Here is a 14,396-nt window from a genome sequence, read left to right as displayed (position 1 = left end):
GCGGGCGGGCGGCGCCCCCTGGCGGCCACGCGGCGGCGGCTCCGCCCCTCCCCGGCCCCGCCCGCCCGTTGCCCGGGGAACGCAGGCCGGGAGCAGCAGGGTGGCCGCTGCCTCCATCGCTCCAGCCCTCCTTCCTTCCCTCCCTGCCGGCGCCAGCAGCGGAGCGGCGCCTGCACCCGCACGCCCCGCCGCCATGCCCCGGGCCGTCCCGCTCCTGCTGCTGCTGCTGCTCGCCCTGGCCCAGCGCCGCGCCTGCCTTCCCGCGCCGGCCAGCGCCGCGCCCCCCGGCCGGGACCCCTGCCTCAGCCAGCCCTGCCGCAACAACGGCACCTGCTCGCCGCTGCCGCCGCCCCGCCGCCTCCAGCTGATCCTGCCCCAGCCCCCGGCTGGCTACAGCTGCACCTGCCCCCCGGGAGTCACCGGCGACTCCTGCCAGGTAATGGACGCGCCTCAGCGTCGCCCGCCCGCCGCGCGTCCTTGTGCCTGACCCTGCCCTTGGGTGTCCCCGCGCTCTGCGGGGACAGAGCGAATATCCCCCCCCCCCGCTCCCGCCGCGCCCCTGCCCCGTCCGCGGGCGGCTCTGCCCGCTCTGCCCCGCTCCGCATCCCGCCCTTCCCGCTGCCTTGCGCCGGCCCTGCCGCCCCGGCCGGTCCCGGTTCCTGGCGGGCTGTGTCGCGTCCTCCCCGCCCGGTGCGGCCGCTGGTTCCGCGCGGGGCCGCCGCCGGCTCCGTTCCCGGCCGCCGCGAGCACCCGGGGCTGCGGTGGCCCCGGCGCTTCCCGGGCTTCCCGAGGGGCTGCTGGCCCTGCGGGCTGCGACCCGCGCCGCGGGCTGGCTCCCGAGCCGGGAGCCGCTACTCCAGGCGTCAGACGGAGCGGCGGCGGGCTAGGGGCTCGGTCGGGGTGAAGGAGGATGGGGCTGAGCTCAGCCGGTGCCTCCCAGGTTAATGTCAGTACTTCAGCCCCCCCCGCTGCCCAGACCTTGCAGGTTATTTAGCACTGACTTACTGGAAGGTGAAAAGGATGGTCCTTGGAAGCGGATGCTCTATTGTATTGAATGCTAATCCTCAAATCGTGTCTCCAGTGGTCATTTTCATAGGCTAGGAGTGCTCGCTCTCACGTTTCGGGTGCCTTTTGAATTCTAAAAGATCGGAGCGCTTGGAGTAGGGATAATGATCTAAAATACAGAGAGCCAGTAAGCAGTATCTCTCTAATGTGCTTGGTCATGTTGGGACCTAATGTGATAACATAATTGAATTCAATTATTGTAACGTGAAATAGTAATAGTAACGTGAAATAGTAAGAGGGGTTTTTTTTTGTCTCTAACACTAAGGATGGCAGTCTTTGTTATCATGTTAAGAAATTCACAAACACTCAATTTTCTCTATCTCCAGATAAGGAAAAGCAGGTGCAGGTACACAGAGGTTTGTTTCCTGCATGTGTATATGCCTGGGTACTTTCTGTGACAGTGGTTTACAAAAGGCTCTGTGGATTGACGACCATTGCTTTGTCAGTGCTCTTGCTTGTAAGTGCTTTTGACATAGAAGCAAATGACTTCAAGTAATTTCAGTCTGTTTTTTAGGCTTTATTTTCTCGTTCCTTTGTCATGTAGTATCTGAACTATACTGCTGAATAGATGAAAGGGATAATACGTTTACTGAAGACTTAATATGTAGTCGAGTGTAAGAGTCATTGTAAAGTAGGAGCGCTATGCACAGAATTCTCTGCTTGCCGTCAAATGCCTCAGCTGGTTCAATGTAACAATGAAAGTGAAAATATTTACACTAATGAGATTCTGTAAAATCAGAGAGATGAAAGTGGATTAAATAGATTTCTCTTTGTCTAATTTTAGATCTTGTCTTAGGAGTTTACTATGTTTCTGTCTCTACAAAGAGAGAAAGAGAGCGCTGTGTGTTTGCTTCTGCACGTTGCTGTTAGACTTAAGTGTCTGCGATCCATGACTGAAAGATTAATGACCCTTTTGAAGACCTAGTAAAATGTAACACTTGCTGCCATCACACCTTCTGTGAAGTGTTGTGCCTGGGGATCTGGGTTTAATTGTTTTTGTAATAAAAGACATAGGCAATGTTTTCATAGCTGTTATGCATTTTATTACCTAGTAACAGGAGGCTTATGGTGTTACACATTTTGTTTATTTTTATAAAATACTGAGTAATGACCCTTGCAAGGAATACGGATAATGAAATGAGTGCCAGTTCTAGCTATCATGTCAGCAGTTAAAGTGTGGACACAAGGTAGTTCTGAAAAGTTTTTATGGTTTTGAAATGTAACTTTAACTGGAGACCAGGCAGGGTTTTTTAAAGGTGTAATATAAACACAGTACACCCATCTTTGAGGTTTTGCTTATTTTATTAAAATAGGGAATAAATATATGTTGTACGAATGCATTCCTTCCTCTGTTGCTCTTGTCATTCAGATACCTCAGAGCTTAAACAGATGCCTAATGGCTTAAACTTCTACAAAGAAAGATCATGTTTTCTAACTCAGTGACAATAAATAACTGTAATGATTTAAAAATAACTGTAGGGATTTTTTTCATGTACCTTTACAGGTTATGAGAAAGCCTCATTTAGCCAATAGCTATCACTGGGGTATATCTAAATACTGGTTTTTGTCTTAATGCTGAAGTTGTTACTGAACAGTTGGATTATAGAGGGAAATGCCAAGAGGGGAAGAAAGGATAGGAATTATTGTCTTTAAATACTCAGATCATGGAAAGTAAATTTGGATTTTTGGAATTTATGGTGGAGCTGGAGTTCTTTGGGAACTCCCACTTCCCTAAAAAGATAGAATTACTTTCATGTTGCTTCTGGTAGTGAAGACAACATTTCAATGATTCTGCTCAGATGTGTCGAGATTTTAGAATGAAGACAAAATGTTGTCAATGTGCCTGTGAGTCAGCTGGGCATGGTGAAGTTGATAATGTAGAAAGATTGCTGAGAGTCAAACCTGGAGATTGCACATCAATTTTACCCCTGAAGATTTTACTGTAACTCGTGTTGACGGCATCTGTGGATGCTGGTGCTGACATGGGAAAAGAATAAAACTGACATCACATACACACGGGATACTTCTAAAAGTCCACAGCTTTCCTATCACCAAGTGGCGTATTTTACTTAGGCAAACCAATTCCATGATTTCATGTTATAATTGCTTTAGTATCTCATTATTTATTTAACCACAGAAATTACAGGTCCTTCTAGTACATCCGTCCTATGAATTATGCATTTGTATATATCTCACATTTTTTATAGTTTGAATATACTTTGCTTTGCAAAGTTCAGGCTTGTTTTGTTACAGATTGTCTGGTCCCCCATTGTGGGACATTGCTCTAATTTACCTCCATTTTTTTTCATGGTTGTGAATTTTTTCCCTCTTCTCTTGACAGAGATTGTACAAACATTACCAATTTATTTAATTGTACAAAATTATAGTGAATTCCACTGTCTTTTTTCTGTGGGAATTTGAAATTGGCTATTTCTCAGGTTTACACTGAGAGAATTTGATGAAATAAAGTCAAATGACGAGATAGTAATGGTCCATTAACTTCATAATCCCTACATTTTTTATTTGTTTTACTTTTAAAAGCAATTTTCATTTCTAATGACTAAAGTAATGACTACTCTGTTATTTTTAATGATGTGTAGAATCCAATAAAATAGTTTTTCTTTACCAGGAAAGTTATATGCAAAAAGTAATTCGTGTTAGTGCCTCATGAAATAATTTTAGAGACATAAGGTACAAAATAACTAGTTGGGAAATGAAAAAACTTCATGATCAACTTGGTAATTTGCTTAAAGATACAGAATTGGAATTTAGCTAATTGCATTGAATTGCATGATGTTTATTTGATCCCATGCTAGTGCTGATTTCATTAAAAGGCTATCACATGAAGAAATACTAAATTATTAATGTATTTTAAAATACTGTCATACATGCTTTGTTTTAGTTGCTTGTCTTGCTTTTTTAAAATTTTTTTCCCTCTCTTTTGGTTGATAATTTTCTCTTGTTCTTTTACTTTGCTGCTTTTTCGTATGTTTTCAGTTATTTTATAGGTTGTGTCAGTGATCAAAACTAGAAAACAAATAGTGTCCAAGCATACTGAAGCAGCACTCTGACTTTGCAGCAGTTCTCTTCTATCCAGTCTGATTAGTGATGACTGAATGTTCCACTTCTGAGCATGATGTGGTAGCCACTGGTGCAATGCATTTTTGAGTTAGTGTTCCAGTTATTATTTTAGTAGCAAAGAGATCTCTTTGGTCTTGGGGAGGATTTGTTGTGTTTACTCTAATTACTGTATTTCCACACCTAGAACAGAAAATATTTTTTAGATGTAATTGTGGACATCTTGTTTAAAATGGAATTCTAGAAGGATGTAGCCTGAATTTAAAAAAGTTAAGGAAGGAACTGATACTATAAAAACTGGATGGTAGATTAAATTTTTGTTCTTAGAATTATTTTCATAATTTTCAAAGTTATTTTTTATTTGCCCTCCTGAATTTTTGCCTGATTGTTCTTCATTCCCTCCCTGTACCTTTAAATGCCAGCTGAATTTATTCTTGTCTTTGATCATAGTATTTGAACGTTTGTAGACTTTACTGCAGTGATTTCAGGGGTTTTTTGTCCTTTAACCCCTGCTTTTGTATTTTCATCTTGTGTTGGGTTTTCGCTTCTTTTTTCTTTGAATTTATTTTTGGTCTCAATAGACTTCTAGTAATGTGGTGGTTAATGCTGAATGCAGAAATCCAGAGTTAGCAAACAGCTGCAGGAAGAAGGATTGCTGTTTCTTGACTCACTGGTCTAATACTTCAGCGTGAGCAGTATGAATTTCATTGGCCAGGTTATTTCAGGTTGCACTGGACAATGCTGTGTAAAAGGACATCCTTTAATCTAAACTGCTAAATCACCTTGGTGTCAGTATCCTGATTAATTCCTCACATGATTCTGTTTTCTATTAAGTGCTGACATCCCTTCTGAAAGGTCTATCCTTAAATTCATAATGAATTCTCTAGTACATTTAAAATGCTATTTTTCCCATTTCATTAATGAGGGATATATACTTAGATTATGTGGCTATTGTGATTTGACCATTCTGTTTGCTCTTTTACCTTTAATAACAGTAACATGTAGAGTTAGCAGATGCCCTTGAATTTTCTTTTATTTAGATGTAGTTTAGCCTCAGTTTTGAGATACCATGTTGTTTCCTGCTGACTAGCTCTGCTCACTCCTGCAGTACTTTCAAGATGCAGAATTTAAATATTTGCACTGATGAATATCCTATGTGTGAGAAGAGGCTGTGAGGGTTCAGTTTGTTTTCTTTGGAGGTGACTAAGGGGGATCCAAGTGCCATTCTCAGCCACCTAATGGGTGGTCATAGAGAACATGGAGCAGAATTTTTCCCAGATGTGATCAGTGAAAGGAGGAGAGGGGACACACACGTTATAGTGGCGAAGTCTCAGTTAAAGCTAAGGAAAAAATTCCTTGCAATGATGGTGGTCAAACCCTGGAATAGGCATTTAGAACAGTTGTAGGACCTTCATCCTTGTAGATTCTGGGCTTGAGTGGCCAAAACCCCAAGCACTTTGGCCTGAGCAGGGGTAGGAGCAGAGAACTCCCTCAGGTTCCTTCCAGTCTAAACCATTCTGTATATACACACCCCTGTATTATTTTTCCCCCATTAGAGTTTGCATTTGCCTTTTACTCGTCCTGATCTTGCCTTCCCTTTGCTGGGCATTTGAATTATTTCCCTGTTGTTATATATGTCTGTTTTCTGTCAAGTCTAGACTATACCTGGATGCTGACAAACTTTGTGCTGTGCAAGCAGGACTCCCAAGATGGCAATATTACTGTTAGATATCTGAAAAATATTTTGTATGAATTTCAGGACACTGAGTTTGTATCTCCTTTAGTCACAAATGACTATATTCACATTGCAGTCATTGTTGAGGTTTTTTTCAATTTACAATTGTGTGTCACATGGAACTTATTGGTATAACTTGTTTTCTGTGAGTTCTTGTGGTCCAAGTGCAGTGTTGTTCAGGTACCTCATGAACTCTGATCTCCAGGGGAGCTGATGAAGTTCTGCATTGTGGCAATGTGTGGTTTCAAATAGCACAGAATAAATTAATGTGAAAACAAGTTTCTCCACCCAATTTATTTTAGCTGTTATAACATCTGTTTCCTCTTAGTGTAGTAGAAATGTATTTCTAGTCAAAAATTTAAGCTTTTCAAATTAGCATCTTGCCTGGAAGCATATCATGTGAAAATACGTGAGGAAGAGACTATTCAGCAGTTTTCTAAGCAGTGAATAAAGAATCGTGCTGTGATTTTTGCCATGGGATCTAGAAAAATTTGTTGTAAATATCTGTAGAATAAAACTGGAATAATGTAATAACCCAAACTGTCTCAGTTATATAAGAGGTTGTTGTTTGGGTATCATTTACACACTGACCTTTGTGAATCTTTGTATCGTCTTTTCCAGTATCTAAAAATGCTCTCTTTAAATTTGTTAAAAGTTGTTCTTTTTAAAGGCTAGTCAGGTCATTACATAGTGCAAACTATTTGGTTCTGAAAAATTCTGATATATAAATGAAAGTTTCCTGTGATGGTTTTCAGTAATTTTTTGTGATTAACGATTGCAAAAAGCTGGATCAGGTGTAAAGTAACTGAGTGATAGTAGAAGATGTGCTATGCTAAGATGCTTCAGCTTTTCACACGATGTATTTTATTTCAGTTTATGCTCTTCGATCCAAGAGAATCACTTTGCAATGATATCTGCTTAAAAACCATCACCATTTTACTTTCCTTTGAAATAATCTAACTTGATGTTGTCACGTGTATATTATGTAGCTCTGGAAATGATCTTTAGTGGAGCAGGTTCCCAATGCAAGTGGAGTTGTATGACTTGGTTCAGTGTTACTGGAGGTAGGATTGCTGCCCTCCTTTTGGGGGCTCTCAGAATCTTGTACATGTTGCCCTTCTGAGAAGCACTTGTTTGAGATCAGTAATTTCGTAAGTGGCATTTAGCAGTATCTCACTTGATCATAGGGTCCTGAGTCTAGAAATCCTAGAAGATGATGAATTAAAATTAAAATTCTGTTTTAATAGGCAGATATGGGTCTGCTGAAAACAGTGTCGGCTTGACCATGAACACAGGTTGGTTTTTGGTTTTGCAGGTGCTTTTGGCGCTCTCACAGCTCACTCTGTTCTTGTTAAATATCAAACCCCTGTGATATTTTGTGCTACATTTGTGCTCCAATTAATCCCGCAGTTTAATTGCATGGAAAAAATAACTTTGCTAGCTTTCATTTTCTGTCTTTCAATTTAATTGCATTCCCCTGTTGTATGTTTTCCCGTTTATAAATGAGTTATTCCACTCTTCCCTCTGTGTGTGTATAGTGAATATTTTTCTTTTTGCAATGTTGTTTCTGAACTGAATAAATTCAGTTAATGATATTCCTGTTGTTTGTTGGTTAATCTAAATATAAAGTTTTTGTACAATGCTAAATCCTGGTTTTATGTATGCTGAGAGGTTACCTGTTCTCTTGACAACTGCATTAGAGGGAAAGCTTCAATAATATTAATAATTTTTTTAATATACTCTTGGTTGATGTGGTAAGCTGAGCTCAGCCACGTGCCTACTGGTATGGTGATCCCCAAATGAAAGGATCCAAATTTCCAGTGCACCTGTATCATTTCAAAAGCGCTTTTTTTGGCAAAAGTAGGGATAACTGCATTAAAATGTCTTAGTGGCATTTAAGTCAAAATCCGAAAGTAAAAGCAGTTTAGTATGTGCATTTGACACTGTAGAGCATTGTTTATTAAAAGTCTTGAATTGGCTATTAAGGAAAAAAGGTAGTCTTATTCAAGTTTTTGTTTCTGTATAGTTTTCCCAATTTCTATGTTACTGGAATAAAGTAAACTCCAAAATAAATGTCCTCTGGAGTGAAGCTTGTCATTTGTCAATATGAATTCACAAAACATAAACTGTAATTGTATTATTAGGAAGAAGATCTAAAACTGTGATTCAGTTGTAATTTTCCAAAAATTTTGTAAGAAGGGAAAGGCTCATCAAAATAAACATTGAAAAAGTAATGTTTTCTTGATAAGAGAACTTCTTCTTTTTTCCATTGGCTGTGTCTAATCTCTTACAAAGACGCACTCGTGTACTCAAAAGCTCATTTGTGTGCTGCATATGGAGCCTATTTGAGTTCAGCAGTACATATCACTGCCCTATATTATTTTTCAAGTTCACCTTGATTTGCTTTACAATACAGGCTGTGACAATTACAATGTATTTTTAGTATTATAGTCTGGTGTAAACCTGAAAATGTAGCTGTAAATTTTATAGAAAGGTCTGGAAGTGATACATAGTGAGTAGGAATGGGAATATCAGGATTTGGTGCTTGCAATTCTCACTGCCTTGCTGAGTCACACTGGGCAAAAACTCATAGAACCTTTTACTTACATTTCTTCCCTATAAATTCAGTTAATCTTGGGTGTTCAAAAGGTTAATTTGTGAATACATATGAGGGCTCTAAAAATGCTGAGTGAGAAGCACTTTGTAAGAAAGCATAGTATTGAAATGCCAGATTCTGAATTACATATTAATGATCCTATCAGGATATATTTAAATTGTAATGAAAAAAACCTTCTTGTTAAAGAAAAAAATTAACCACTTGGACTATTTTTATGTCTGGCAAATATTCAGTCTAGCAGTTTACAGATTAATTTAGTTTCATAATGTTCTTTCCCACTGGAAACAGGGCAATATATCAATGACCAGTATTTCAAAGACTTCTGTAGCAATGGTGTTTGTGAACAAGGTGCTCTTGAATAAGGTAAGAACTGAATTCAAATTGACTGTGAAAGTAGGGTTGTTTTACTGAGATAAGGTCACTGAATGTTAATGATTTTGCGAACTTTGTTGTACCTTATGTATTAGTTGCAACAGCAACTGTATTGCCAGTTTGAGAAGACTTTGGGGTAGCTGTAAGAACAATAGCTGTAAAAAAAGTTACAAGATATGGTTCCTTTTCTTTCCAACAAGCCTCTCTTTGAGCCTAGGTAGCCCTTATCTGGTCCTTTGTGCTGGATCTAATAAAGCTGAAGCTTGTTGGCAAGTGTACAAGAGAAGGAATAACTTCAGTCAACCATGCATATTCTGAATAAACTCTGATTCTTTGGGATGAAGACCCATATGTTTTGGTGAGTGTATGTGGTATAATCTTCACTGAGCCTGAGTGTTCAACGTGCAATTTAAAGATGTGCAGATAATGTCACAAGAGAGCAGAAGCTGTTCTAGAATGTTGTTCCCTTCTATGAACAAATAGTACTTGGTTCCCTGAAATCAAGTTGAGGTAACTTTATTTACAAGATAGAGAAGGCAGAAATAGGTATCAGCCCGAGAAAGATTAGTAAATATGGAAAGATTTGAATAATCTGGGATGGACTACTTGTTCACTTTCATACAGAGGCAAACAGGAAGAGTCTGAAGGTAATCTTGAGACAAAGACAATCCTTGAAAAAACCAACATCAATGAGACAGTTAAATTCTTCTGGGCATCAGCTATTAATCAAATCACGTGGCTAAGGAAAATAAATGGGCAATTTTTTGTAATTTTCCAGACTTGGTACATTGCTGTGATCTGCCTTTGAAATATATATTAGTTGTGTTTGTCCATAAGGACAGTAACTATCTCCAAGAACCACATGACAATTCTTAGGTTTCTTATTCAGCCTTGATGATTTGTGCTTTGAATTCAGCAAGCCTGTAAAAATTCATGCAAATTTCATTTATATCTTTCCTTTAAAGGTGATGCATGGTTTCTTCTGCTGAAGAAATTAAGAAAATTGTTAAATACCTTTATCAAAATCAAGTTAGTGAACGAATTTCTGCAATGGCTAACCAAAACACATTTTTCAGGTTTCATACACACCTAGCAGTCTATTAATAACTTCTGATTGACTGTATATTTCTACTTCTATTGTAATCTAATTTTCAGGCAAATTTAGCCGGTTTTCAGGCATACTGAACATTAAACAGAAGAAAAAGGCTGTGTAAAGGTCTAATAATAGTTTATGAGCTAAATGCTTTTTGTGTTGAGATTTCTAATTCTGCTGTCTGGTGGCAAGAGAGTTTTCTGGCACTTACTGCAACTATGGAACACCAAGATTTTGTTCTTGTATATGGGGATCTGAGAAACTTTCTCATTTGAGAATGTCTTTGAATTTCAGGGAGTTGGGTTTCATGGGGTTTACTGACATAGGCAGGGTCTGTGAGATCAGATACTTGATTAATTCTTTTTAAGGCTACAGTGTATGGTGCGATGATGGCATATGTGACAACTGAAGAAAATTGTGTTGAGTCCCCTGGGAAATTAACATGTTTAATTGAAGGAAGGACAAATTGACTTAATTTACATAATTGTAATAGACTCTAATGTTAAAATTTGTCTAACTATTGCCTTTTAAAAGTAATGGAAAGGTACTGAGTTGATGTTATAGAAATTCTTGATAATCTTTTAGAGGGTGTGTGGGGACCTGGCTTGTACAGGGGATTCTAAAAATGTAGAACATCTTTAGAGGGCTGCTTGGGACTTGACTATGATACCACTTAAAGCTGATGTAAATTCATAATCATTTCTACATCTATGAAAATAATAAATGGAAGTTTGGAAGTAGTTATTTCAGTAATGATTTGAGCTTTGGTTTCTTGGAATGTCCAAAAGAAATTCTCTAAGGTGAAAGAATGCAGGAACAAGGTCAGCTGTGCCACTTGATTCCAAAACACCTTTCTCCCCAGTTAAACATCTTCCCCTGCAAACATATAATTTCAACTCTTTCTGCAGGTGAGTGAGAAAGGATGGATCAATAGATACAGTGGTTCTGCCTTTTCACAAAAGCCTGCTTAAGCACAGCATGATAGATCTATCAGTTACAGTTTGCTCTCTGATTATGAAGTCCTGCTGGCAATAGCGTGTAGCAAGCTAGGGTATGGCCCCAAACTTCTCTGTGTTTGGTTTAGGAACGTGGAGGCTTTTCTGTTAGTGTAACATATTAGTGATTTAACCATATTTTATGTTTACATGCAACATAATGTAAATCATATACTAATCAATTGAAGGATACTCTGGAATGACAGCCGTGCTAACAAACCTTAGTCTGTGACATACAGCAAACACAAGTGCAGCATCTTAGTTATTTTTGCATGGTGTATGTGCTTTTCACTTTGTAATCAGTACTGCAGCATTTTCCAACTTCAGATTTCTAGTTCTGAGGACATTTTTCTTTTCCAAGATACATTTACATCCAGCTGTATTGTGTGAGATTTTCTATGCTCTTTGCCTATGGTGTGGAAGTTCATCCCACTTGGAGGTGGGACCTTTGCTGCCAGCGGCTATTGAACTCTGAGAGCTCCTGGCTGGCAGAGGCTCTTCCAGGCTTCTTGGCAGTAAGCAGGGCAGTTCTGTGAAGCTGAAGTTCTGTGAAATCTTGAGAATTTCAAGTTACCCTGGCAGTCTTATGGCTTTGAAATTCTCTTCTCTGAGAGTGGGGCTGCAGCTGAGGGCTTCAAGGGGCAGCATTCCCTGATCTTGGAGCAGAGCCATTAGTGCTGCAGTTGGGAGGGAAAGTGTCTGTCAGAAACACATCTGTGATTTGGCCTCCTCTGATCAGAAGTGCCAGCACAAAATTCATTTTAATCAATGAACCGTCATTTTCTGATAACCCCTATGTTCAGCTAGAAGTTTCTACCACTTGTGGTGTCTAGAGAGAAAAGTTCCTGAGTATTTAATGGTATATTGATTTAGATACTAACCTTGCCATTACCTAATCTAATTTTGGAGATAACTGTAAAACTGTTGAGTACCAGTTGTTGATCTGCACAGTTTATTTTTCTCCGTCTTTTTAAAATAACAGAGATGAGGTTTTCAGTTTTTCAAGGGAATTGTAAAGGTGTTGGGTTGATTGCTGATCAGACTAAGCTGATAAAACTTGTATCCCTCATTTTAGAAGAATTTGCTTTCTTTCTAAAGACAATAATGTCAAACCCAGAGGGAAGAAAAGTTGATGCAGGGATGTTTCAGTGCAGAAACTAATTTGCAGTCATTTTACTGCAATTATGGATGAGTAGAATAATAAATCATTCATAGTCCCTTTAAACCCTGTCAAGTAAGTGGGATGAAGATGAGTACGGAATACGATGTTGTGTGTTTGCATTTCTTTGGCTAAGACATGAAATACAGGCAGCATTGGGGAAAAAAAGGACAAAAGTTAAACCTTATTATCACTTTTAAGCTTGTATAATAGATAAGCTGAAATATTTGCTATAGATATTCATAATAGAATGAGGAAATCAATACATTCAGGCTTAATAACAAAGCAGTTGTGTCTGTGCTCTGGACTGTTACAGAAGCTGTGGTTTCATGTGCAAAATATGCTCTGAGCAGGGGAAGTTTGCATTGCTGCATCAGCTCGTTTGGAAAGGGAGAGCTGGGCTGGGGCCCTGGTCTGACATCCACAGCAGTGCTGCTCCTGAACCACAAAGCTGTCCTTGCCTTTGACCTTCACAGGGTTTGGAATACTTTTGAGGATGCTAGCTAGAGGAGTGAATATATACTTCAAACGGCCATTAGAAGGCAATCTATTTGAAATATTTTCTATGTATGTTTTCCTGGTTTTCCTCTACCTTTATCAGAATAAGATCTGTTCTATTCCCAGTTTGTTTGATGCTTAGGCATCTGTTCACTGCAGTTGCAGGAATGTAATTTCTGTAGCTTCTGTTGCTGTCTTTTAACTGTGAGTTGCATAAATAAAGTTAGCTTCCAAAAATAGTTTTTATTTTCTTCTTAGACGAAGAGGATTTAGATGCTGAAAAAGTCTGATAGCTTCTTTTCTTGCTTGACTTGCATTTCAATGGCATTGTGGGATTTTCATTTCAGTACTGACAGTTCTTTAGGTATAAGTAAAAGGGTAGTTGGTTTGAATTTTCTGTGTCTCAGCTAGGTGAATTCACATAATATATCAGAGAATTTGACTGTTGGCCTTTCCTTTGGCACCTGTCTGTATTCCAGGTCTGAATAAATGCATTAATGATGCTGCATAGTGTTCCAGGTGTCCTTAGCACTCTCACAGGTATGAAAGGATTATGAATTTCTCTGGTCCTATTACAATGTTACATACCATTGTTCAGGTGGATACAGCAACCCAAATGAGTTTTAGCCATCTGTATGGATTTTTGAATTTTGCTTCCTCTTAGACCAGCATTATTCTTTAATACAAAACCAGACATGGTTAGATATCTGCCATAGGATTTCATACAAATAGAAATATTAAGAACTAATTTTTGGCATCAAGGTATGAATTGGGATATACAAGAAGCAGATAATTTAGAAAAAAAAATAGTTTTCACTGCTGATGAGTTTCCAAATATAATAATCATATTTATTCTCTTTTTTTTTTGGTAGCAAATCTGATTTTCATTTCCATAGTGAATGCTAGAGAACTAACTAGAGTGATCCAGTTAGTTTGCATTTACTCCTATTATACAAATTATGGACTTATCATAGGTAAAATATTTTTGCTCAGCAGCAGTAACCTCAGCAGTGACGTATGAGCTAGAAATATTGTCTACATTTTTAGTTCTGAAAAATTTGGTAAAACTTGCTCAGTGCTTGACAAATTTTGCAGATTTCTCTGTTTTTGACTATCTTCTTAACCCTGGCTTTCACTTAGGACTTATTTAGGTCTTTAGCTTTTTTAGATCTCATTTCCGCTTCAGCCAATAACTAACGTGGAGGTCACATGCCTTTTTGCTGAGGTCATATTGCATAGTCATCTACATCAACTTGGAAGTGTGAGTGGATTGCATCTCTTCTTATTCCAGGCTGAATGAGAGGATTCTTCTAGAATATGTTGGGTGTCAGTTTTTATAGTTCTTCACTGCCGGTAATTTTTGGTTTTATTGATAATATTGAGTTTCAGAGGGACTAAGTCCTTCAATGAGGTTTTCCAGTTGTAATTAAAGTTCCATAATTATTTTACTATTTCTGTTTATTCTGGAAAGGTGCTCCCGGAGCAAGTAAATGGCTCCTATCACTAGATTAGCTGAGAATGGGAATTGTACTTGAAAATCCTATGAAGCACAGAGGCATCATTCTGAACAAATTTGTTTTCAATATTTTACTATAAAATGAAAAATGCTTTGTGGAAAATCAGATGGCGAAAGAACTCTTATTAGCATTGCAATTCATCTTCTTGTTTTGTTTCAACTAACTAGACCATATAACAGCTTTCTTATTTTTCTACACTTGTGATAACTCAGTGCAGATTGATAGTGTAAGTAAAATCTGAGATTCCATTTTTGTATGGGATTTGGA

General features: G+C 38.9%; 1 protein-coding gene across 3 annotated transcripts in view; it reads left to right on the top strand.

Moving 5' to 3' along the window:
• The first annotated feature begins 68 nt into the window (after window positions 1-68).
• The window catches only part of DNER (delta/notch like EGF repeat containing), a 114,921-nt gene continuing 100,593 nt past the window's right edge, over window positions 69-14,396 (top strand). For 2 of the 3 annotated variants that reach the window (XM_042042198.1, XM_042042196.1), the window contains exon 1: window positions 69-436. In XM_042042198.1, coding sequence (XP_041898132.1) covers window positions 194-436 — 243 coding nt within the window. In that variant the 5' untranslated portion in view covers window positions 69-193. The remainder of the gene's footprint in view (window positions 437-14,396) is intronic. The other variant, XM_042042197.1, reaches the window with a different exon arrangement.

The sequence above is a fragment of the Corvus kubaryi genome, unplaced genomic scaffold, assembly GCF_017639235.1.
Source record: "Corvus kubaryi isolate FWS band 111438036 unplaced genomic scaffold, C.kubaryi_AGA036_p1.0 37397, whole genome shotgun sequence".
Classification (NCBI taxonomy): Eukaryota; Metazoa; Chordata; class Aves; order Passeriformes; family Corvidae; genus Corvus; species Corvus kubaryi.
Note: the sequence above shows the minus strand (reverse complement) of the source record. Positions and strands in the feature narration are given on the sequence as shown.